The sequence below is a fragment of the Alligator mississippiensis genome, chromosome 8 (assembly GCF_030867095.1).
Source record: "Alligator mississippiensis isolate rAllMis1 chromosome 8, rAllMis1, whole genome shotgun sequence".
Lineage (NCBI taxonomy): Eukaryota > Metazoa > Chordata > Crocodylia > Alligatoridae > Alligator > Alligator mississippiensis.
The window spans coordinates 17,025,086-17,047,305 of NC_081831.1; the positions used below are offsets into that span (position 1 = coordinate 17,025,086).

General features: G+C 45.0%; 1 protein-coding gene across 5 annotated transcripts in view; it reads left to right on the plus strand.

Annotated features, from left to right (window-relative positions):
• The window catches only part of FN3KRP (fructosamine 3 kinase related protein), a 71,103-nt gene extending 52,231 nt beyond the window's left edge, over positions 1–18,872 (plus strand). The window contains exons 1-6 of one of the 5 annotated variants that reach the window (XM_006268724.4): positions 8,212–8,390; positions 11,329–11,480; positions 12,935–13,041; positions 13,531–13,613; positions 13,955–14,077; positions 16,627–18,872. In XM_006268724.4, the coding sequence (XP_006268786.2) occupies positions 8,217–8,390; positions 11,329–11,480; positions 12,935–13,041; positions 13,531–13,613; positions 13,955–14,077; positions 16,627–16,965 (978 nt within the window). In that variant the 5' untranslated portion in view covers positions 8,212–8,216 and the 3' untranslated portion in view covers positions 16,966–18,872. Of the gene's footprint in view, positions 1–8,211; positions 8,391–8,526; positions 8,627–11,328; positions 11,481–12,934; positions 13,042–13,530; positions 13,614–13,954; positions 14,078–16,626 lie in introns of those variants that run through there. The other 4 variants (XM_006268725.4, XM_014595853.3, XM_059732183.1 and 1 more) reach the window with 4 other exon arrangements.
• The last annotated feature ends 3,348 nt before the right edge of the window (positions 18,873–22,220 follow it).

The window sequence follows — 22,220 nt, forward strand, 5'->3', positions numbered from 1 at the left end:
TGTTCTTATGGGAATCTGGCAGCAAGGGAGCAGCAGTTAATGCTGCCACCATTCCCCCACTGCCAGTTTGTGGACCTGTGGAGCATTCTGCAGGCTGGATGACAGAACTATTGCCAGATCTGGCCTGCAGGCTGGAGGTTGAACACCATTGCACAGAACTATTCCATAACAGTATTAGCACAGTGCAATCAAAAGAACATAAATAAATACATAAATGTATCCATAAAGTGTCCTTTTATTTCTGTGATATGCCAGAAAATTTCTGCACTCCCATTTCACATTTTATACAATGTGCTCATTCACAGAATAGTTATTCCTGTGCAGACCTTATTCATTACATTATGGACTCCTAGGATTGTTGCAAATTTGTTTTTCTGTAATAAATTCTAGCCACAGTGACTTTGGTAGTGTAATAATATGCTCTTTGGTTTAATGTAGGAGTTAACACATGGAAGTTTGTCATACAGTAGTATGTTTCCGGAACTGCTGCATAAATAGAAATATATCTAGAGAGGTATGTGCTGTTTTTTTCAGCTGCTTCATCTGTCAGCTTGCATTTTGTATTTTATTTTGAGATAGACTAAAATATTGCTGCTTTGGTAGCTGTCAATCTTTTGGCAGTGGAGGCAGCATTCTGCACTGGTTAAAGCGTTATACGAGACATCAGGAGTCTAGTGTTGTAATCTCAGTTCTAACCCTGACTTGCTTTGTGGCCTCAGGCAAGTTGTTCACATTCTTTGTGCCTGAGCTTTCCCATCCTTAGCAAATAAAAATCAGCCTACCTTACCTACTGGAAAGGAACATTGTACAGTTTATACTACATGGTTGTGGGGTGCTTTGAGATCCTCATATGGAAAGTGTGATGGAAGTGCTTAGTAGTAAATTAGGACAAATAATACCATACTATTTTTTACGTAAAGATTCTCTGTAGTATTTAGAGAAGTAAGACCATTGGCGGTGATTGGTATTCCCTTCATACCTTGCATTTTTACCTTTAATTCTTTGATACTTATTATCACAGGCAAATAATTTTCTCCTGAAAACCTGGAGGAAAGTGAGCTAAACTCTTGAAGTGCTAAAGCTGGTAGGTAATTTTTTTCCTTTACTGGATTGTTAATATAGGTTGGATTTGCATTAGCTTGCTTTGAAAGATTGTTAGATATATGAAGTTTTATAAAATAACCATTTTTGTAATAAATGCAAATATGGAACATGCTGGGTGAGCTCTGGATATGGGGTCTATTTTGTTATTTAAATAATTGGCTTTCAGTTGCTTGGAAATTGTTGCAATAAAAATGACTCTTCACATGTCTATTTTGAATCTGTAAGCTATGGAATTCTGGAATGTTTCCCTGTGACATTTACGTGTAATCATGTTTGGAACAAGTGTTTGTGCCAAGCCCAGGTTTATTTTGCAGGGCAGTTCATAGTTACACTTTATACAGGAACTGGGATACACCCACAAGTCTTGAACCCATTACCTTTTCAAGCTGAAACAAAAGAAATGCATCTGCTAATTCTCTTTGAAGCAACATAATATCCTGATTAACAACAGATCTAAATTATTTTTTTAAAGACAAGGCAGTAAAAAAATTCCCCTTTATATATTTTTTTCTGTTTAGATTCAATTAGACATAGGATAACAAACAAATCAGTTGTAAAAAATAACCTGCAGTTGAACATGAAAGAATGACTCACAAACATTTGTCTCCAAAGTATTAGCTTTGCAATAAACCTTGTGGTTTGTTTCTATTGGTTTTGTTTTTGTCATAAATAACTCAGACTGTCTTTTCAGATACCATTTGCAGTTTCAGAACATTAGTGTTCCTATTAAAAATGACCCCACATAAAAATACCTTACTTTTATCTCTTGCTTAAATGTGATAGCTTGGAAAGAAAAGAATCTATAGAAAGCAATAAAGTGACATAAATTGCAGGACCCAGCTCCAAAAGCAGACAGAGTGGGGAGAGCCAGGATGCAAAAACATTAAAAGGTGGCTCCTGTCCAGACCAGATCCTGTGTGGACTACAGCTCAAGCAGAACAGGTAGTCAGGTCCTCTCTGGCTTTGGGCCCATCTTCATCTAAATTCTGCCTTAAATGGCAACCTGGGAGACTGTTCTTCAGCAAGGGGGCAGGAATGCCATGAAGCCCCTGACCCTGCAAACGCTTAACTGTGTGCTTAGCTTTATTATCATGAACAATCCCACTGATTTCAATGGGATTTGTTCTCAGAATGCTTGCAGGATCAGAGCAGAATTTTACCCTTATCCTAGTTCTTGTCAATGCACTGCTTGTTCCATCTCCTCTTATCTGCTTATACAACTGGTCAGAGGCATTTTTAAACCCGGGTTCTTCCTTCCTGTGGTGTGAATTGCATTTAAAAGGAGAAAAGAAAAACAAACATTACCAATAAATCTCTGTGTCTCCATTACAAATCATTTCTTTCTGTAATGGAAATTCCTACCTCCTTCCTGCACCACCCTCTCTCAACCTATCGATGCTAAGGGGAAAAACAAGAGCCCAGAGCACATTTGTCTTATGTTCACACAAATAGAAGCTCACAGCCTGAAAAGCCATAATGCATATTTTCCATTTATATCTATAAACCCAGCCAATAAAAGTCTGCACATACCAATTACCTTTTCTTTTCTTGTACATACCGTCAAGCAGTAAACAGAAATTAGCAGCTGCAGTTCTTTTTTATTCAGGATGTGTATATTAACTGATGACTCACCAAATAATTTGCAGCCCTGGGTGCCAGTTGTCTTTTCCTCTAGAGAAAGAAATGCTATTTTAAACAAAGTTAACTACTGCGGATGTCACAAGAATGCCAAAATGTATCAGGATGATACAACAGTTGATGAACTTCAGAGTTGAAGGGAGGGGGCAGTCTCAAGAGCATGTAGCAAACATATTCTTAAATAGTATAAGTCAGAGCAAGCAATGTGTAGTGGAAGGGAGAAAGGATTACATGAAGCATCAACCCACTGTTTCCCCTGCAGCATGACGTTGTGGCTCATTCGCTATCTCCTTTCAGCAGGAAGGACTTATATTGTTGGAGGAATGTCAACATTTGGTGAAGCCTTGTTTATAATCTTTGGAGCTGTAGGTCCCCATTTCTTTAGGTTATGCTTGCTATGTAACTAATGAGACTACCCCTGAAACTTGGTCAATAGGCAAACACTTTTTATGTTACATTGTCAGTGAGAAGTACAGCAATCCAATTCATTCCCCAAAATGCAGGGCTAATTGTTCTTCATTACCATAAGATACAGTACTAAACCACTCTCTACTACTGCTTGCCATATTCAGTGATTGTGCTGTGGAGGAACATGCTGTGATGCCATATTTAAGACTGAATGAAAAGTTTAATTCTGAGCTCTATTTTCTAGCTTCCTTTGAATTTGGATTGTAGTAACCAATCTGTTTGTAACTTGATTAACTTAAGAATCAGAAATGTGAAAATGGGAAAGTGGAAAGTACTGCTCAATAAGAAATTACTTGCATGAAATTTCTCCTGAGTCTCCTAATTCTTCAGCCTCTATGTTCCTAGAGCTCCTCGTGTTGCACACAGAAATAACACCTTGCCCACTTGCCACTCCGCCTGTCTCAGCTCAGTCTGTCATTTATCCATATAACTTGGAACCACAGAAAGGGAAGAATCAGTCTCTAGGCAAGCCAGTTTCTGTACCCTGGTATGTGCCCCCCCTCTGTTTGCTACTATTTATTATTTCTATAGAGGAATGTAAAAGTCTTGGCAACAAAATTGGGATCAAGGGACTAAAACTGAGAGAAAATAAAGAATGCAGTGAGAGGGGAAGACTTGTAGAAATGACACTCCTCTGCTCCTCCTACTGCTGTCTGGCCTTCACAGAGAAGTTCCAAGGGTGTGAAAAGCCCTGCCATTTCCCAGGCTCCTTGTACAAAGTGCAGAGGGCTAAGTCTTCTGTATTATCTAGTCCCCTCCTCAGAAGTCACATTAGGCTTTTTAACCCCAACTGTCACAAAACATATATTTTAGTTCAAACACAACTAATTGGTCTTGATATTTTCACTATAGTGAAGTTAATTCTGTGAATATCTCTGGTTTGTGCTTTCTAGGAGGTCTAACTAGGTAATCATAAAGTTCCCCACTTAAATTCTAGTAATGCTATCCAATATCACACAGTAAACTTACAGATGCTTGCAAACCTAAGGAGCATTTTGGAATGGTTAAAAAGCCCCTCAAGGCTTTTTTTTTTTTTGGAGCAGGGGAGAAGCAGGAAGCCCTGCGAGGAAATAACTATTATTTCTTTCCACCCACCAAATGCTGTTGTTGTCCAGGATCCTTGCAGAGGACCTCAGCTATGCCATGCTCTCTTGCACTGAGTCCAGTAAACAGATGGTGGAAACAGACATTGTCTAAAAAAATGTTAAGAAGGCATAAATGCAGAGCAGTTCGATGTTGATGCCCTTTATTGTGCCACGTGACAGAAAAATCAGTGATGCAACAAAAGGTAGTAATAGATTCTGCTGCTTTATTTCAGAAAACATCTATCTGCTCTGAGGTGCGCTTGCAGTCACTGCCACATGGAGCTGATGCCAGAGCTGTGGAGCCTGGCGCAGCTGTTCGCAGCCTGCCTGCTGCTTGCTGCAGCTGCCCCGAGCCCCGGCCGGCTACAAATATCTGTGCTGGGCTGTGTACCAACTCTGTGCCAGCAGCAGGGGAGAGACTGGGGTTGCACTGCCTCAGGCTCACTGCCCGCTTTGAGGTGCGTATGCACGTGCCGGTACAGAGCTGATGCCTGGGCTCTGGAGCCCGGCACAGCTGTTTACAGCCTCCTGGCTGCAACCAGCCCCGGCTCTGGGTAGCTGTTGCCAGCCGGGAGCCTGGGCTGCTCCCAGCAGGCAGCTGAGACACTGCAAGCCCTGCTGCAAGACACTGCAAGACACTGCTACCCCAGCTACCCAGAGCCGGGGTAGCTCCTGACAGCCACAGAGCCTGGGCTGGGGGGGGCAAGGGGCACAAGCAGGGCATCCTGCCATGTACCCCCTGCCCTCATTTTGTTTTTCTGGCACGCTGGCACTCCGGCACCTTCCATGGTAGGCATTGTGGTGTTTTTCAGCGCTCTGGCCAAAAAGACCTTGCATACCCCTGGTCTAGAGGAAAAAGCAATCAGGACTCATAGTAGAGATGATATCTTTTATTATACCAACAAGATTTTTGCAAAAAATTTTCGTTAGTTGCATGCTTTTGGGTACCAACAGCCTTCATCAGGGATTGGAGAAAAAATTATAAAAGTTCTCCTGGGTAGAAATGATATTTCATAGGATTTCACAGAGGAGTCAATAGATGGAAAACTCCTCTGGGCAGTCAGTTCATAGCTGGTATGGAGTCTGCCAGGAGTTTTCCTTCTATTGACTCTCTGTGAAATTCTATGAAATATGAACTTTCATTTCTACCCAGGAAAACTTTTACAATCTTTTCTCCAATGCCTGATGAAAGGTGTTTGTGCCCAAAAGCATGCAACTAAAGACTTTTTTTTGCAAAAATCTTATTGATCTAATAAAAAATATCACCTCTACCAGGAGTCCTGATCTGTTACCATGTAGCACTCTCCCTGTTCAACCAGCCCTGCAAAGCTGGCTGAGGAGGAAGTGAGAAGGGACACCCTGTGTTGCCCATTGCCCCAGACCTGCACTGGGCTCGGGAACATCCAGTGTTCTCCATGGCTCCAGGCCCAGGGGGCTGGGCAGAGGGGACGTGCTGTTCCCCCCACCAGGCAGCCCCATGGTGTGGACTGAGTGTAGAAGCACTTTGCCCCACAGGCGGGCTTGGGGCAGCAGAGAGATACAGCCCAACTTGTCCCCGCCATCAAGGGTGGGACAAAGGGCAATGTGCCTTTCATCTGGGGAAGCAAATCAGCTGCACCACGACACATGGCTCCTCTCAGGGACATCTCTTTCAATTACCCAGAGACTCCCAACATTTTGAAACACTGAGGAAATTCCTGGAGGAAAAACACTCTTAGAATTGGGAAATGCAAAACTCTAGAGCTCTTGGTTCAGAAAGTGATGGAAGAGACAAAGCTAACCTATTTAACAATTTCTTTGCCTCCATTTTTCTGATCAGGGACCAGGTCATCCCCTCCACTGGGATCCCCAGTAGTCCCAGAGGAGGCACAGCCAGGCCCAGGGTCAGCGAGGACCTAGTCAGGGAACTTCTAGAGGGAATGGACATGTTCAAATCAGCAGGTCCTAATGATCTCCACCCGAGTGCTGAGCGAATTAGCAGAGGTCATTGCAGGACCCCTGGCACGGCTTTACGAGCACTCGTGGTGCTCTGGTGAGGTGCCAGAGGACTGGAAAAGGGCCAATGTGGTCCCCATTTTCAAAAAAGGGAGTAAGGAGGACCCAGTCTTACCTCGGTCCTGGGGAAGCTCTTTGAGAAAATTATCCAGGTGCACATCTGCAAGCAGGGGAGTGTATGCTTAGGGGCAACCAACATGGGTTCATTAGAGGCAGGTCCTGTCAGACCAACCTGGTGGCCTTCTACAACCAGGTCACAAAATCCTTGGACGCAAGTGTCGCGGTGGACATAGTCTTCCTGGACTTTAGGAAGGCCTTCGACTCTCACCCCATTCTCATTAAAAAATTAGGAGATTGTGGTGTGGATGCCTACACAGAAAGATGGGTCGCCAATTGGCTGGAGGGCCACGCCCAGAGAGTGGTGGTGGATGGGTCATTTTTGACTTGGAGGGATGTGGGCAGTGGGGTCCCCCAGGGCTTGGTCCTCGGGCCTGCACTGTTCAACATCTTCATCAGCGACTTGGACGAGGGGGTGAAAAGCACCCTGTTCAAATTCACAGATGTCACTAATGTGGGGAGAAGTAGGCACGCTAGAAAGGAGGAATAGGCTGCAATTGGATCTGGACAGGTTACAGGGGTGGGCGGATGAGAATAAGATGGGATTCAACACTGACAAGTGCAAGGTACTGCACCTGGGGAGAAAGAACCAGCAGCATACCTACAGGCTGGGGAACTCCCCTCTCCTCAGCACAGAGGCAGAAAATGATCTTGGTGTCATTATAGACTCCAAGATGAACATGGGCTGCCAATGTGGGAACACGGTCAGGAAGGCTAACCGCACCTTGTCATGCATCCACAGATGCATCTCGAGCAGGGCCAAGGAGGTGATCCTCCCCCTCTATGCAGCACTGGTCAGGCCGCAGCTGGAGTACTGCATCCAGTTCTGGGCACCGCACTTCAGGAGGGATGTGGACAACATGGAGAGGGTCCAGAGGAGGGCCACCTGCATGATCAGGGGGCAGCAGGGCAGGTCCTACGAGGAGAGGCTATGGGACCTGAACCTGAGAGGGGATCTGGTGGCTGTCTATAAACTGGCCAAGGGGGACCAGCAGGCAATGGAAGAGTCCCTGTTCCCCTGAGTGCTACTAGGAGTAACAAGGAATAACGGCCATAAGTTGTTGGAGAGTAGATTTAGGCTGGATATCAGGAGGCGCTACTTCACTGTCAGGGCAGCTAGGATCTGGAACCAACTTCCAAGGGAAGTGGTGCTGGCTCCTACCCTTGGGGTCTTCAAAAGGAGGCTGGATAATCACCTCTTGGGGGCCACCTGACCCCAGCATGCTTTCCTGCCAGGGCAGGGGGTCGGACTTGATGATCTGCTCAGGTCCCTTCCGACTCTACCAACTATGAAACTATGATCCCTTTTATTAAACCAACTAAGAAACTGAAAAACACCCCCATCCTTTTCTGCAAGGTATCATCTCTGAACCACGAGGTCTGGAGTTTTGCTTTTCTTTTTGTCTCAGACCAACACGGCTACTAAATCCATCCCTTAACGTTGGGAGCACGTAGCGGTAATGAGGAAGTGCAGGGACCCTGAATCTCATGCCTCGTGCGGCGGAGATCCCTTCCGAGGGGAAGAGGGCGCGCCACCCCGTGGATCTCGAGGTGCTCCGGACAAGGAGGAAACCCGCGTGGGTCAGAAGTAACCAGAAACCCACACTCCCCACGCCCGCACGGCCCTGCCCCGCCCCTTTCCCATAGCCACGCCAATCAGCGCCCCTCTCGTTCCTGGCCACGCCCACCCCTCATGGGCGCTGCGGCGCCCCCTGCTGCTCAGGCTGGAACCGCCCCCCTACCCAGTGGGAGAGTAGGTGAGGGCATTGGTTTCGGATGTTGCCAGCACGCATGCGCGGGGCTCGGAGCATGCGCAGCCCTGCGTCCCGGTCTAGCGGCGGCATGGAGGCGGCGCTGCAGCGGGAGCTGGGCACGGCGCGGCTGCGGCCCACGGGCCACTCGGGCGGCGGCTGCATCAGCCAGGGGCAGAGCTACGACACCGACCGCGGCCGCGTCTTCGTGAAGAGCAACTCGAAGGCGGAGGTGGGCGGGGCTGGGCTCGGCCTCCAGGCTCTGCCGCGCCGGGCTCGCTGCGGGTGGCGCGGGAAGCGGCCGGGCCGCGCGATGCGCTGGAGGGGCAGGACCCGCGCTCTGCGGTGCGGGGGCATTAATGGGTCAGTGGGGCGGGCAGGTGGCTGCACGCCATCAGACCGCTGTCGATATGAGCCAGCGCTTGCAGACTGCAGCCGGAGCCGTCCTGACATCCCCTGGGCCGGCAGGTGAGGGGTGCTGTCAGGTATCGTCACCCCCTGCAGGGGTCTGGAGCAGGCTAGGAAAGATAGAGCGGCGCCTTCCTTCTTCCAGGCACATGTCAGTCACCAGCTGCCTGCACTGAAAGGAAACGTCCTCAGAGTTTTCTGTGGTTGTATCGACTTTCTGTGCCATCATCTTCAGCCCCGGGCACGAACCACTGTGGGAGGCTTGGCGCTGCTAAGCGGGATGTCTGGGCAACGCTGCGGCCCTTTGGGCGGTGGGGAAAGGCAGAGGAAGATATGTTTGATTTGGGTCCTGGCTGAGGAAAGAGAGACGTGGGTGCACACACGGACGCAGCTTGTGCATTCGCCAGTAATAGCACTAGTGAAAGAAATGAAAGGTGTCCAACTTCGCGTTTCAGACCTGTCGCCTTATTCATGGTTGGTGATATGAGCAGCAGGGTAACCATGTCATTCCAGCGAACAAAACTCTGGCTTGCATCTACTGATGCATCTCGAGCAAGACTCAGGAAGTCACCCTCCCGCTGTACTCGGCCTTGGTGTGGCCGCAGCTGGAGTATTGCATCCAGTTCTGGGCACCACAATTTAGGAAGGACGTGGAGAAGCTAGAGAGAGTCCAGAGGAGAGCCACGCGCCTGGTCAGAGGGCAAGAGAATAGGTCTTATGAAGAGAGGCTGCGAGCCATGGGACTCTTCAGCCTGGAAAAGTGCAGGCTCAGGGGTGACTTGGTGGCAGCCTATAAGTACATCGGGTGTGCTTCAGGATGTAGGGGAACACCTGTTCACCAGAGCACCCCAGGGGATGACAAGGTCTAATGGTCACAAACTACTACAAAATCGTTTTAGGCTGGACATAAGGAGAAACTTTACTGTCCGAGCTCCCAAGGCCTGGAACAGACTCCCCCAGAGGTGGTGCAGGCACCTACTCTGGACTCTTTCAAGAAACATTTGAATGTTTATCGTGTTGGGATCCCTTGACCCCAGCTGACTTCCTGCCCCTTGGGCAGGGGGCTGGACCCAATGATCTTTAGAGGTCCCTTCCAGCCCTAATGACTATGAAACCTCTGAAACCTAAATGTGTTGAGGTCCTCCAGGAAAGGTATTGAAAGAGCTGTTTGCTTTGCAGTCAATCTAGTAGTTTTATAGGGAACAATCTAGGACCTCCCTGTCATGTCATGTTGCTGTCATCCCCCACCCTGTTAATACATATATAGATGTATAATTGGCAGGCAATTCTTCCAGCACACTTGGCTGGGAGAAAGATGTATTGAGTAAATATCAAGGACCTGGATAAATTTCCTATTCAGTAGTCATTGTTTTGTGATTTTACCATGCATCTATAGACACAGAGTGCTGATGAAAGCAGCCTTCATTAATTTCATTAAAAATGCTGTGCTGTGTGCACAGCAGTTGACTACATCAGCAGTTCCCTTATAAGCCTGTTTTCAGCTATTGTCTACAGCAATATTTTGGAAGGAGCTATGTTTTGGAAAGAGAAATCATTTTATTTCTAAAGCAAAATTTCAGACTCATTAATAGTCCAGAAATTCTTCATTCTTGCTCTCCTTCACTCAGGGAGTTTGTAATCAACATCACCTGTGGCTTATTTGATGATTCTCATTCCTGTATTTGTATCCAAAGTAATCTTTTGATATTTTATTCATTTGGTTTTGTTAGGGCTTTTAGCAAATACTGTTGGTTATGGGCTGCCTTCTGCACACTTTACGCTTTAAATACCATTTACTCACACAGCTAGTCCATTGGAATCAATGGAGCAGCTCAGATGAATAAGTTCTAAACATAAATGATGATTGCAGAGCTGGCCCCTGCATTCTCATTTAAAAGAACATCCCAGGTTACAAGTTAGGCGCAATGTAATTATTTTTATTCTCTGCAGAAACATAAATTCAAGGCATAATAACAGCTAATTCAGTATTTCTAGGTGGAACTGTATGTGCAAAGCCACATAGATTATCAGTACCCAGCACACACTTTCATTTTTTCCTGACATACATTGCAACTCATTTGACACTTATTCCTATATATTGGGGTGCCAGATTCACCTGCGGTTTTATTTTGGATTCAGACTGTGGGGTTCCTTGCAAGTCAAATCCAACCTGGGGCATGAGGACCACAGTGGCCACCACAGCGGTGACAGACTCATGGGGTCCAGTGGGAGCAAGGGTAGTGCAGGTTGCAGCTGTAGGGAAGCCAAGCTCACTACCAATGGCCATGTCCATCGGGGCTAAAGGGCCCAACATTTGGTGCCTCTAGTAGTTCAGTAGATTGGAGAGACAGGCTCTGTGGGCTGAACGTGGCACACAAGCCACATGTTTGACATCCCTGCTGTATATCACGTTCATTTGGAATTTTTGATCAGTAAGCATATGTATAAAATGAATGGAAACAAGCCAGGCTTTTATACAAACCAGGCTTTGACTCAGTTGTTGAGTTATTTATATGACCACACAAAATGCTGGAAGATGTGCTGTTTCATTAGGGGTGGGCATATAGGAAAGAAACCGATTCTCCTGTTATTCTTAAGTCTGTAGGTTACCATACCATAAGCAACCCAACTGTGGACCCTCCTTTGTCTTGTATATGCTTGCACCAAAAAAAAGACTCAGATGTGGTTTGCCTGGAGGAATGTCTTAATTTTGTTGCTAACAATGTTCCTGGGGACTAATCCTGTTCTTTTGTGTTTAACAGGCTAGACGAATGTTTGAGGGAGAAATGGCAAGTTTAGAAGCCCTCCTGAAAACCCAGACAATAAAGGTCCCCAAACCCATCAAAGTTATAGACTTGCCAGGGGGCACCACGCTGTTTGTGATGGAGCACTTGGAAATGAAGGGTTTAAACAGGTAAATTTTGACAGTGTCATGTTGTCAGGCATTCAGATTTGTGTGATCTTCATGTTATTTGTTTTTGAGGAGAAATACATTTTGATGCTTCCCTTCTTGTCTCCAACCCATTAAAAACTGTAACACTGAATACAGCATTCTGTTGTGTTTCACAGCACTTAACCCAGCAATTTATTCCTCAGCTAAGAAAAATTAAGGTATTTACAGCAAGGATCTTGAGAGTTGGTGGTGAGAGTGACTCAGACGAGATGATTTAGTACAGGGTTTGGCAGTGTTTTGCAGTGGGAGGCCACTTTAATGAGGCTTTGCTCCAAGCACAAGCCACTTTCAACCTAGCTTGCTCTGGAGCCAGAGCATCAGTCACCACTCCCACTGCAGTGCCACCACTGCCTATTCTCCCCATCACCGTGGTGCCCGAAGTCCACTACCACCAGGTTGGATCTAGCTTGCAGACTACAGGTTGCCAACCCATGATCTCCTAGGTTGCATCTTTGAGGACTTACAGCATTCCTATTTAAATATTTCTTACAATTCAATAGGGGTATGCGTGAAACTTCCCAAAACAGGCATGAAGGCATTCATGTTGTGAATATTGGTAGTTTAACATCTATGGTCCTTGCTTTATGTCCCCTCCCCCGCACCCAAGACCCAGGGTAAAACCAATGTGTTGAAGGCTGATCCGTGCTTCCATCAGGGAATTCAATTTACTTTCTTCCCACACCAACCTCGGGGCCTCTAGCCAGCTCAGGGAGCCCATCAAGCAGGCAGCTGCAGAATTGTTATGTAGCCTCTGCCTGCATTACCCTTCTGCTCTGAGCAGTGCTAGAACCAGGATGTATGTCCCCTTAGCTTGCTCACCTGCTGATCCCTGTATTCTTGGAGAGCTGTCAGCACAGGAAAAGTAGGCAAGTGACACTTAACACGCTGATCTTGGGAGACAATTAGGCTCCATAATAGCAGAAACATCTGGAAGAGGTTAACTTAAAGATGGACTGAAGCAAGTGCAGAAGGTGCTAGAGAATTGGTATCAACCTTTGGAGAATGAGAACAGTCTTGCTTCAGTATTCTGGGTTTCCTGATGTTGAGAGAGCCAGGTGAATCTTACTTATCTCTTCCTCTAGAGCATAATCAAATGTATAAAAGCTGTATTGTGCATGTTCTTCCTACAGTTTATGGCGATAAAGTTGTGGTTTCTCTTCATTTTCATTTCAGTTCATGGTAATACTGGCAGAAATAGCCACATAAGTGCAGTTTTCAGTATCTTATGCTTTTACCCCCTGCCCACCCCATCCCACCACCCCCCAAAAATGTTTAAAAAGATGTCTCTGTTCCCAGAGAAGGGAGTTTTCCACATGCTTGGCAAACACAGAGAGTTACTCATGTATATCAGGCTGTGAATTCACTGCTTACTGTGTCTTTCAGTGATAATAAAAGAACTTATTTTGGCTTTTTAGACATTCAGGAAAGCTTGGACAACAGTTGGCTGACCTACATCTTCACAACCAGAAAATTGGAGAGAGGCTGAAGAAAGAGGGGAACACAGTTGGTACAGTAAACAGCTGTCGGTGAATTTAGTGACATTAATCTAGTTAATAATAGTCTGCAAAACAGGCAGTTGCTAAAATGACTTTGTTATTTTAGGGAACATCTGTTTTGCTCCAGTAACACACATGAAAACAGATTTAGAACAAATTGCTTTTTGTGTTATAATTAAAAGTGGTTTGGGGCTATATTTAAATAGTTCTCTCTCTAATGGACAAAATATTTCTTTGATTTGGGATCCCTGCTTTTCATCCCACTGCACCATTGTGCACAACAGCCTTGTTTCAGAGGAGATATAACACTAGCTTAAATAATTAAGTTTAACACTTGCATATTTTTGTCATATTTTTAATTCAATGGAAATCATAGTAAAAAGAGTACTGAGGTGCAAAATGTCTTTTACCAATAATGGAAATTACTATATCTTCATCTGATTTAAGGCCCACCTGCATTGCAGATACTAAATCTTTATAATTAGTGTTTTTTTCTGTGGTTTTGTGTTTGAAAGGTAAGAGTCAAGGGGAAACAGATGTCCAATTTGTGGATCAGTTTGGCTTTAATACGGTCACCTGTTGTGGTTATCTCCCCCAGGTAGGTTTTGTTTAGTCTCTGAATTTATTTAACCCATTGGTACCTGCTGCCACCGTACATTCTTGGGGGATTTATGTGTGTCACTTAAAGATTCTGCACCTCATTTTCTTAATGCTAAAAAAGGAAATGCTGGGATAGTGTAAGATATTGTTTTGTTTAGGAAAACAGAAATGGCCAAAATTAACATCAGTGAAGGTATACCAGGAATTAATTTGGCCCCGAATGTTAGGACATTTATCTGGTCTTGGAAGTTATTAACTGAGACTGTATTCAAAAACTTTTTTTTTTAACTTGGTATTCTCTCTTGTGTTATGGAACCTGTGCTTGATCTTATCCTCCAGGTGAATGACTGGCAGAATGATTGGGTGACTTTCTTTGCCACTCAGCGAATCCAGCCCCAAATGGATATGATTGAAAAGAATTCAGGAGACAGGGAAGCAAGGGAACTTTGGGCACAACTTCAGGTAAGATTACTTCATGTGTTTTAATGTATTGATGGGTAGGTGGGGGTTGTTTTTTTTCTATTCCTTTTCTTTTATTAAAATATATTAGTTCCTGCCTTCTATTGCAATGTTCCACGGTTTGTTAGAAAAGGATGCTAACTTCCAGTGATTAAAGAACCCCCACACTGAGGTACAGTGACTTCATGCAATATCAACCAGTTCTAACTTTCTAAAATGAATGGATGCAGGGTAGCACTGTGCATTGCCACTAGGGAAGTGCTGGGTTAAGTTCACATGTGCATCTCCCTGGACTTGGGAGTGTTATGCTTATTGGAACTTACATAAGGCAGAGGCAGGCAAAATATGTTCTGTGGGCTGCATCCAGCCCACCAGGCACTTTGATCTGGCCTGCGGCACCCCCCAGTGAATTGTACCCCACCCAGCCCTTCTGCCCACAAGGGTGGGAGTGAGGTGCCTACACCTGCCCCCAACATATTCTATTATGCCTCGCTTCCACCCTTATGGGCAGAAGGGCTGGCCCCGCTAGCATGGGAAGGGCTGCTGCTGCAGGCTTCCCCGGCATCCCGCTCCTTCCAAACAGTAGGTAAAGGAGCTGGGGGTGGGGTTGCAGCTGGGTGGGAGCACAGAGCGTGGAGCTGGGGCTGGCAGCAGCATGGAGCCCTCGCCCAGTGGGGTGGCAGCAGCATGGAGCTTAGCTGGGCAGGGTGTGGGTGTGAGGGGGGAGAGGTATAGGCCCCCCCCCACACACACACACTACTCCCTATGGCGCACAGCCCTGGCAGGCAGCAGGGGGCAGCAGCAGTAGTGGGGGGGCACTCTGCTTGGCGCTGTTGTCTGGCTCCTGGCTCCGGCTAGTGCTGCGAGGAGCACAGCCCCCGCTGGGCTGTTTGTTTCCCTGGCACTTACCACACTCGTGGGGCACAGGAGGGAAGCCTCAGGCACTGGAGTGAGCTGGGATGGGGAAAGTGGTACCTGGGGCTTCCCTCCTGTGCCCCATGAGTGCGGGGAGTACCAGGGAAACAAACGGCCTGGCAGTGGCTACGCTTCGCACCCCCACTCGCTGCTGCGCCATGAAGGAAGTGTGTGTGTGGCGTGGGGGTGGGATGTCCCCACATCCTTGCCACCCTCCCTCACACCCTACAAACCACACACACACCCCATCCCCTGCAAGTGTTGTCTGCATTGACTGCAGGAGAGGACCGTGTTCCAGAGGCCAGTATGTTCCAGAGCCACACACCCACACACCACACAACCTCCCCCACACACCCTGTGCCCCCCACACAGCCATGACCCCTCACAAACTCCCCCCATACCCCACCATACACAACCCCCCCCACCCTCCCCCCCCCACATACAGTATAGGAGACTAAGAATTTATTTTTGAGTTACTATGCAGTCACCTCAATATACAGTACATAAACACAAATCATGACAAAAATATTTTTTGTAATGGAATTAGAATATGTTATAGTAGGTGTTTGACTTTTAGTGTATGATTTGTTGTTTTTTCTGGTTCTAAGATGGCAACCCTTCCCCCCCAAAGGAGGGGGGAAAGGAGAGGGACTTCTGGTGGCAAAGGTCAGAGGTCAGGGTGGGATTTCCAGTCCCAAGATAGCACCCAGGGGGCAGGGCACTTGTCAAGCGGCAGGGCTACCCACACAGCCCTCGACAGCTCACCAAGCCTCCTTAAGCAGCCCACCACCTGAAATAATTGCCCACCCTTGGTATAAGGGAACACATTGAGTTGTTCAGTAGCACTACCCCTTTACATAATATTTGTGTCTTCACTGAATCGATTCATTTTTAGCTACCTACTCTGTGGATCTCTACTTACGGATAATAGAAAGGTTCTTATACCTTCTCCCAGTGGGCAATGTGTCTGCATACTTGGGCAACTGGCTGAAGTTGGAGCCCTGATTGCATTACTTCTTAATACCACTGCTTCTTAAAGCAGTTACCTCACATCCTGAAACTTAAAAAACATGACAGCTTTTAATTGTGTGTAGAGCAGTGGTCAGCAACCTTTTTAGGTTGCTGTCTGGAGTGACCCAGATCAGGTCAGAGGTAGAAAGGAGGCACTAGGACCTGGCTGCCACCACTTTGTTTCTCCCACTGTTGTTTTCCATCCCTGCATGCTGAAGACCTGCATCCATGAGCCAAATCAAATGGCTGTGTGGGCTGAATCCAGCCCATGAGCCATAGGCTGTCTGCTGACCCCAGGTGTAGAGCCTCTATCTTGCACTAATAGAGGCATTCCAACAACAGGATATGTGACTGGGTGACTGAACTTCAGTTGCTTGGGTCTCTGGTTCTGAAAAAGTAGAAATCATGCATGCATTCTTATTTATTTTATTTTAAACATAAAATTCACCACTGTTTTCATTGCAGTTTTTAGTAATCAGTTCCTTTTGTAAATGTCTTAATTCACTTTCTGTAGTGTGTATGCAGTTTGGCTGATGATTTTAGCAACTGTTGTCTGAAGTAATCAGACCTTACCATCTTTCATCTCAAAATATCTCAATGGTACCTCTCACTTTTTCTTCCTGCAGCTGAAGATACCCAGTTTGTTCTGTGACATGGAGATCATTCCTGCTCTCCTCCATGGTGATCTATGGGGAGGAAATGTAGCTGAGGATGACTCTGGCCCAATTATCTTTGACCCTGCTTCCTTCTATGGTCATTCAGAGTATGAACTTGCAATAGCTGGGATGTTTGGTGGTTTCAACAGCTCTTTTTACTCTGCCTACCACAGTAAAATTCCCAAAGCTCCAGGCTTTGAGAAACGACTTAAGTTGTATCAGCTTTTCCACTACATGAACCATTGGAACCATTTTGGCACAGGGTACAGAGGGTCCTCTCTCAGTATCATGAGAAACCTGGTGAAATGATTTCCCACTCAAGCATAGTATCTCACTCCCTGCTTGGAAAACCCTGCATTTCTTGGTGATGCAACTGAAGTCCTAAGAGCGTTAAATAGATCCTTTGACTCCTGCCCTCTTTGCACAACCAAAGATCTAGAATTGGTGGGTTATAGTGGATCCCAAGAGTGACATTTCAGTCTTGTTGTCTTAAGATACTTGTTGCAGGAATAGTTCTAGTGAGCTTTCCAAGAAAGTAGTTAATTCCAGAGTTGCATGAAAAAGCTGACACAGCAAAACTGATGGTGCACACTTCAGTTGAGGCAGAATTAATTAGAAAAAAAACACTTGAGTTCAAGTATTTTGGAAGAAAGTGATGGGGACCAGATGTGCCTCAGAGCAGGATATGTATCATTAAGTATACCCACCTGCACATAACTGAAAAAATCAGTAGGAGAGTCTCTTTAGGTATTTATGCAAATGCCCGAAAGTCACAGACTGGTTGTTCTAGTTCTTGCTAGCTTGCTCAGATTCTCTTCAGCTATGCATTCCTAGCCTTCTGTACCAAATCAGTAGGGACGCCTATACACGAACATAGAGGCTGCTCTGATGCATTGGAATTCCAGTGCGTCAGATTAATCGAGTCAGCTGAAGTGTGGCAATTGCTGTGCTCCAGTAGCCTCCTGCGTCTTCTGTATCAGCGTTCCCGCACTTAAAAATGGTAGTGGGGGCTCTCGAACTAAAGCTCGTAGAAGAAGCTTTAGTTCAAGCGCCCCAGCTGCCATTTTTAAGCACAGGGATGCTGATACAGAAGACGCAGTGGTGCTTTAATTAGAGCGGCTTTTGTTGCATGTGTGAAAGCGCCCTCAGATGTTAACATGGAACCAAGGAAGGGGACCCAGGAAGTGTTTGTGGGATAGTCAGTGTTAATATAGTTCTGCAGTACTGAGTAGACTCCTCTGCCAAGTTTATTACAGTGCACTATAAAGGGACCTTTCAAACGTTCCAGCTATTTTCAGAGATTTTTATTGCATTTATTGGTATGCCCATAAGTGCCCCTGTCTGCGAGTCAAGCAGCTTCCAGCAAGTTCCTCAGAGCTGTCAAGAATTTGATTTTTGAGGGAAGCTGTTGTAACGTGGAATTTCTTCAAGCAGGGCTAGCACTGCATGTAGGCATCCTCGGAGGAGGTACTGTGCACTGTTATACATGGTTTACTTGATGTTTATTGCTATTAGTATCATCACCCCTGCTAAAAATAAGGCAAGGTAGTGCTCTCAGATCAGTGGGTGATTTTTCACATGAATTTCCCCTAATTCATACTACTGATGCCATAAAGTCGGTCTTATTTCTGAGAGCTCCCAAAACTGTACTTTTTAGCTGGTGGTACTTAGGCACTCAAGGCCAAAAACAGGTAAAATTTGGACTGTAAATGCATATAAAGATAAACTGTCTCCTAATCACCATGTCATTAAAGTATCTTAAATTAAAGCATTATGTTGCAGAATCCTAGTTGTTCTGGGTGCCTTCAGGATAGTAACACTGTAACAGTAGCTCTGCTGTTTTAGGTGTGGGCTTCCCATGATATTTTGACACCAGGACACAAGGTAGGTGAGACAAATGCATAGTTTGTAACAAGTATGTTCAATATTTTGGAGTGACTTTATTGCACTAAAATATTTTTTCACTGGATCTGGTGTCGTGGCTTGCTGAATTTTTCTGACCACTGGTTTTGCAGTGTATGTTGATATGAATTGGGAGCAATTTTGCAATCAACATTAATATCTCCCCAACTCTACTAGTTGTTTCATTGCTAATTAATTACTGGCTAGCAAGGAAACCTAGACCTTCCTCAGTAGCATAGTGTTTCATTCTATCCTGCTGTCTAAATATAATGTTCCTAATATATAGGAAAATAAAATATTAGTTTCCTAATTAATTATTGTTGTCTGTCTCTCTGTACCAGTGGATTACAGTTTACTTTTATTTCTGCCCTAACATGTTTGATGTTGAAATTGCCTCCTAAATCAAGGGGGGGGAGGTAGTGAATGCTGGAGGGTTTTGCATAGTGGACCTGGTTAGATCCTCCAATCTTTAAATTATTTTTCAAGGTCAACAAAATACATTTGGCACTTCTAGGTTGAACCAGATTGGAGATTCAGTTACAAAAGTTAGTTGTTTGTTTTTTTTCAAATGTGAACTCTAAGAAAATTTTGGAATTGCCCAAAACTAAAAACTAAATCTAGAATTAAACTCCATGGGAAAGTTTCACCTTGGTATCGGAGATTATATATAATTCCAGGAAGATTAACTTCTTCCTGGAGAAGGTAATGTGAAGAGGTTAAAAACTTGGCTTATAATGGAGAGATGTTCAACCCTTAATGTGAACCCTTCTCTGGCAAGTCTGGAAGAAAGTTTCACATGAGGGATGTGTTACTATGCCCCAGTGTTAAAAACGAACAATGAGAAGCTTTATTACTATACCTGGGAACTATAGGCATGGATCAGAATGCTACCACACTAGGAGCTACACAAACACAAGACAAAAGATGGTCCTTTCTCCATAAGTATAATAGAGGGTAACGGATAACAAAGGCCAACTAACAAGGCAGTGTAACAAGTTGATAAAAGCACTAGCTTCTGACAGGTTTTTCTAAATGGCATTTACCACCCAGTTCCCAAATGCACGACCAGTGTAGCTGTTATCGGCAGATGTGCACGTTATCTTCAGACTTACATGGTTGCTAAACAAGATCAAACACTGCAAGGACTGGCCAAATCTAGCTGGCAGCAGACTTCTAACCTCCAAGATTTGTGATTCTCTTGTTACAGGCCATCCCTTAATAAGTGGGCAAAGGGTAAAATGATGTCTTCTGGGCAACCTGACTCTGGGAAGGGTATTTTATTTATATGAGTATTAAAAATAGGCTTGTGGTTTTGAATGTTAAGCTGAGGTGCTATGTCAGTGTCACTGATGTTCACATTGTGAAGTCATACAAGGACTCAAATCAAACGTCTGTCTGCCGCCGCCGTGCTCCCCCCCCGTGGTACAGATGGCTTTTATAACTATTTTTGTATCATTTCTATTTTTAGGTAGGGTTTACAAGACCATTGTCCATATTTTATGCCCACAGAAGACAAAAGTACAGTTAGGTCAGTGTTGAGTGTATATGAAAGACTGCAGAAAGACCTGGATAGGTTGCAAGGGAGGGCTAACAAAAACAGGATGCGTTTCAATACAGACAAGTGCAGGGTGCTGCACTTGGGCAGTAGTAACCAGCAGCACACTTATAAGATGGGAAACTCCCTTCTTGAGAGCACGGAGGCAGAAAGGGATCTTGGAGTCATCATTGACTCCAAGATGAACATGGGCCAACAATGCGAGGTCACGGTCAGCAGGGCTAACCGGACCTTATCGTGTATCCACAGGTGCATCTTGAGTAGGGCAAAGAAGGTGTTCCTTCTCCTCTACGCAACACTGGTCAGGCCACAGCTGGAGTACTGTGTCCAGTTCTGGGCACCCCACTTCAAGAGGGATGTGGACAACATTGAGAGGATCCAGAGGAGGGCCACCTGAATAATCCAGGGACAGCAGGGCAGACCCTACAATGAGAGGCTACGGGACCTGAACCTGTTCAGCCTTCACAAGAGAAGGCTGAGTGGGGATCTTGTGACCGTCTATAAACTCACTAGGGGGGACCAGAAGGGGTTGGGGGAGACCTTGCTTCTCCCAGTGCCCCCTGGGATAACAAGGAATAACGGCCACAAGTTGTTGGAGAGTAGGTTTAGATTAGACATCCGTAAGAGCTACTTCACAGTCAGGTCGGCTAGGATCTGGAACCAACTTCCAAGGGAAGTGGTGCTGGCTCCTACCCTGGGGGTCTTTAAGAAGCAGCTTGATGCCCACCTGGCTGGGGTCATTTGAGCCCAGTTTTCTTCCTGCCCAGGCAGGGGGTTGGACTTGAAGATATACAAGGTCCCTTCCCACCCTACTTCTATGATTCTATGATTTCATGACTTCCGGTCACTGATGATTTTCTTTTTTTTCCTACAAAAGAAAAATATATTGTAATACATATGAGTGAGTTACCAAGTTTCTGACTGAAATCTTCCAGCTATGAACCCACACACTGAAGTTCAGGAGATGTAAAGGTATGCTGAATTATCTGGCTTCTCATAGTTTAGATAATTATTTATACAAGCTCATTGGTTTGAGAGAGGATTTCATGATAGAAAATCCATATTCATGCGTCAGACACACCAGCTTTTCTAAGAATATTAGGTACCTAGTTTTCTTCTCCTATTGACTAATTCAAAATGTTGAGTGGGGGGTTTTAAATTTATTTCATGTAATGTCTAACGTTCAAAGGAAAAAGGAGATCAGCTAGAATGAGGATGGAGATAGCAAATTGAAAGACAGTTGTACAGTTTTATGTCTGTTATCTAAGCTTGCTTTCAGGAATGCAGAAAAACAGACAAATCCCCAATGCCACAATTAAAAAAGATCTCTGCAAGTTCCAACTGGTGGAGCTATGAGATCAGTTTTCTAACGGTATCAATTTATAGTTGTAGTGTGTGTGTAAAAATGGATGGGAATAAAGAACAAAATGTGCTCAACATATGAGTCATAAATTCATAGAGAGAAAATATTTTCCTTGCTCAAAGTCACAAAAAGTTCAAAGGAAAGAATCTGTTGCTCATGCTCCTGAATATATCTTGCTTGGTAATGTATTTAACTTTGCATTTAAAACAATTCCTCTCGAATCTGCGATTATTTTTTTTTCTTCGCTGACTTGCACATACAACTGGAAGACATTTTTGACCCAAAGACCGGATGTTTCCTTCAGTTTCTCATACTTCAAAATCAAATGCAAACTGAAAACTCTTTTACAATAGGAGATCATTTTAAATATAAACACGGATTATGTATCTGGAGGAGTGGAGGCCTCAATTCTTGACTGGCTAAAAATATTCTAAAGGGAATTACAAGTATGATAGATTGGGGGCAAACAAATACATCAAGAAGCTGAATCCTGCAAAAGAGTCTATACAGGGGTTCTATAAGTACCTCTGAATCAACTTATAGTACCCCTGTATATATGTGTGTATGTGTATTTATAAATAAACAGCCAGGTTTCTAATATAAACCAGGTTTACATTATATATAGTATATTATAATAAACCAAGTTATATATGTATATCTGCCCTGCCTTATGACTGCTTTTCCTATCAGGAGTGCTGATAAAACCGTAACCCTGTTTTTTAAGTACTCTAATGACGTGGATGT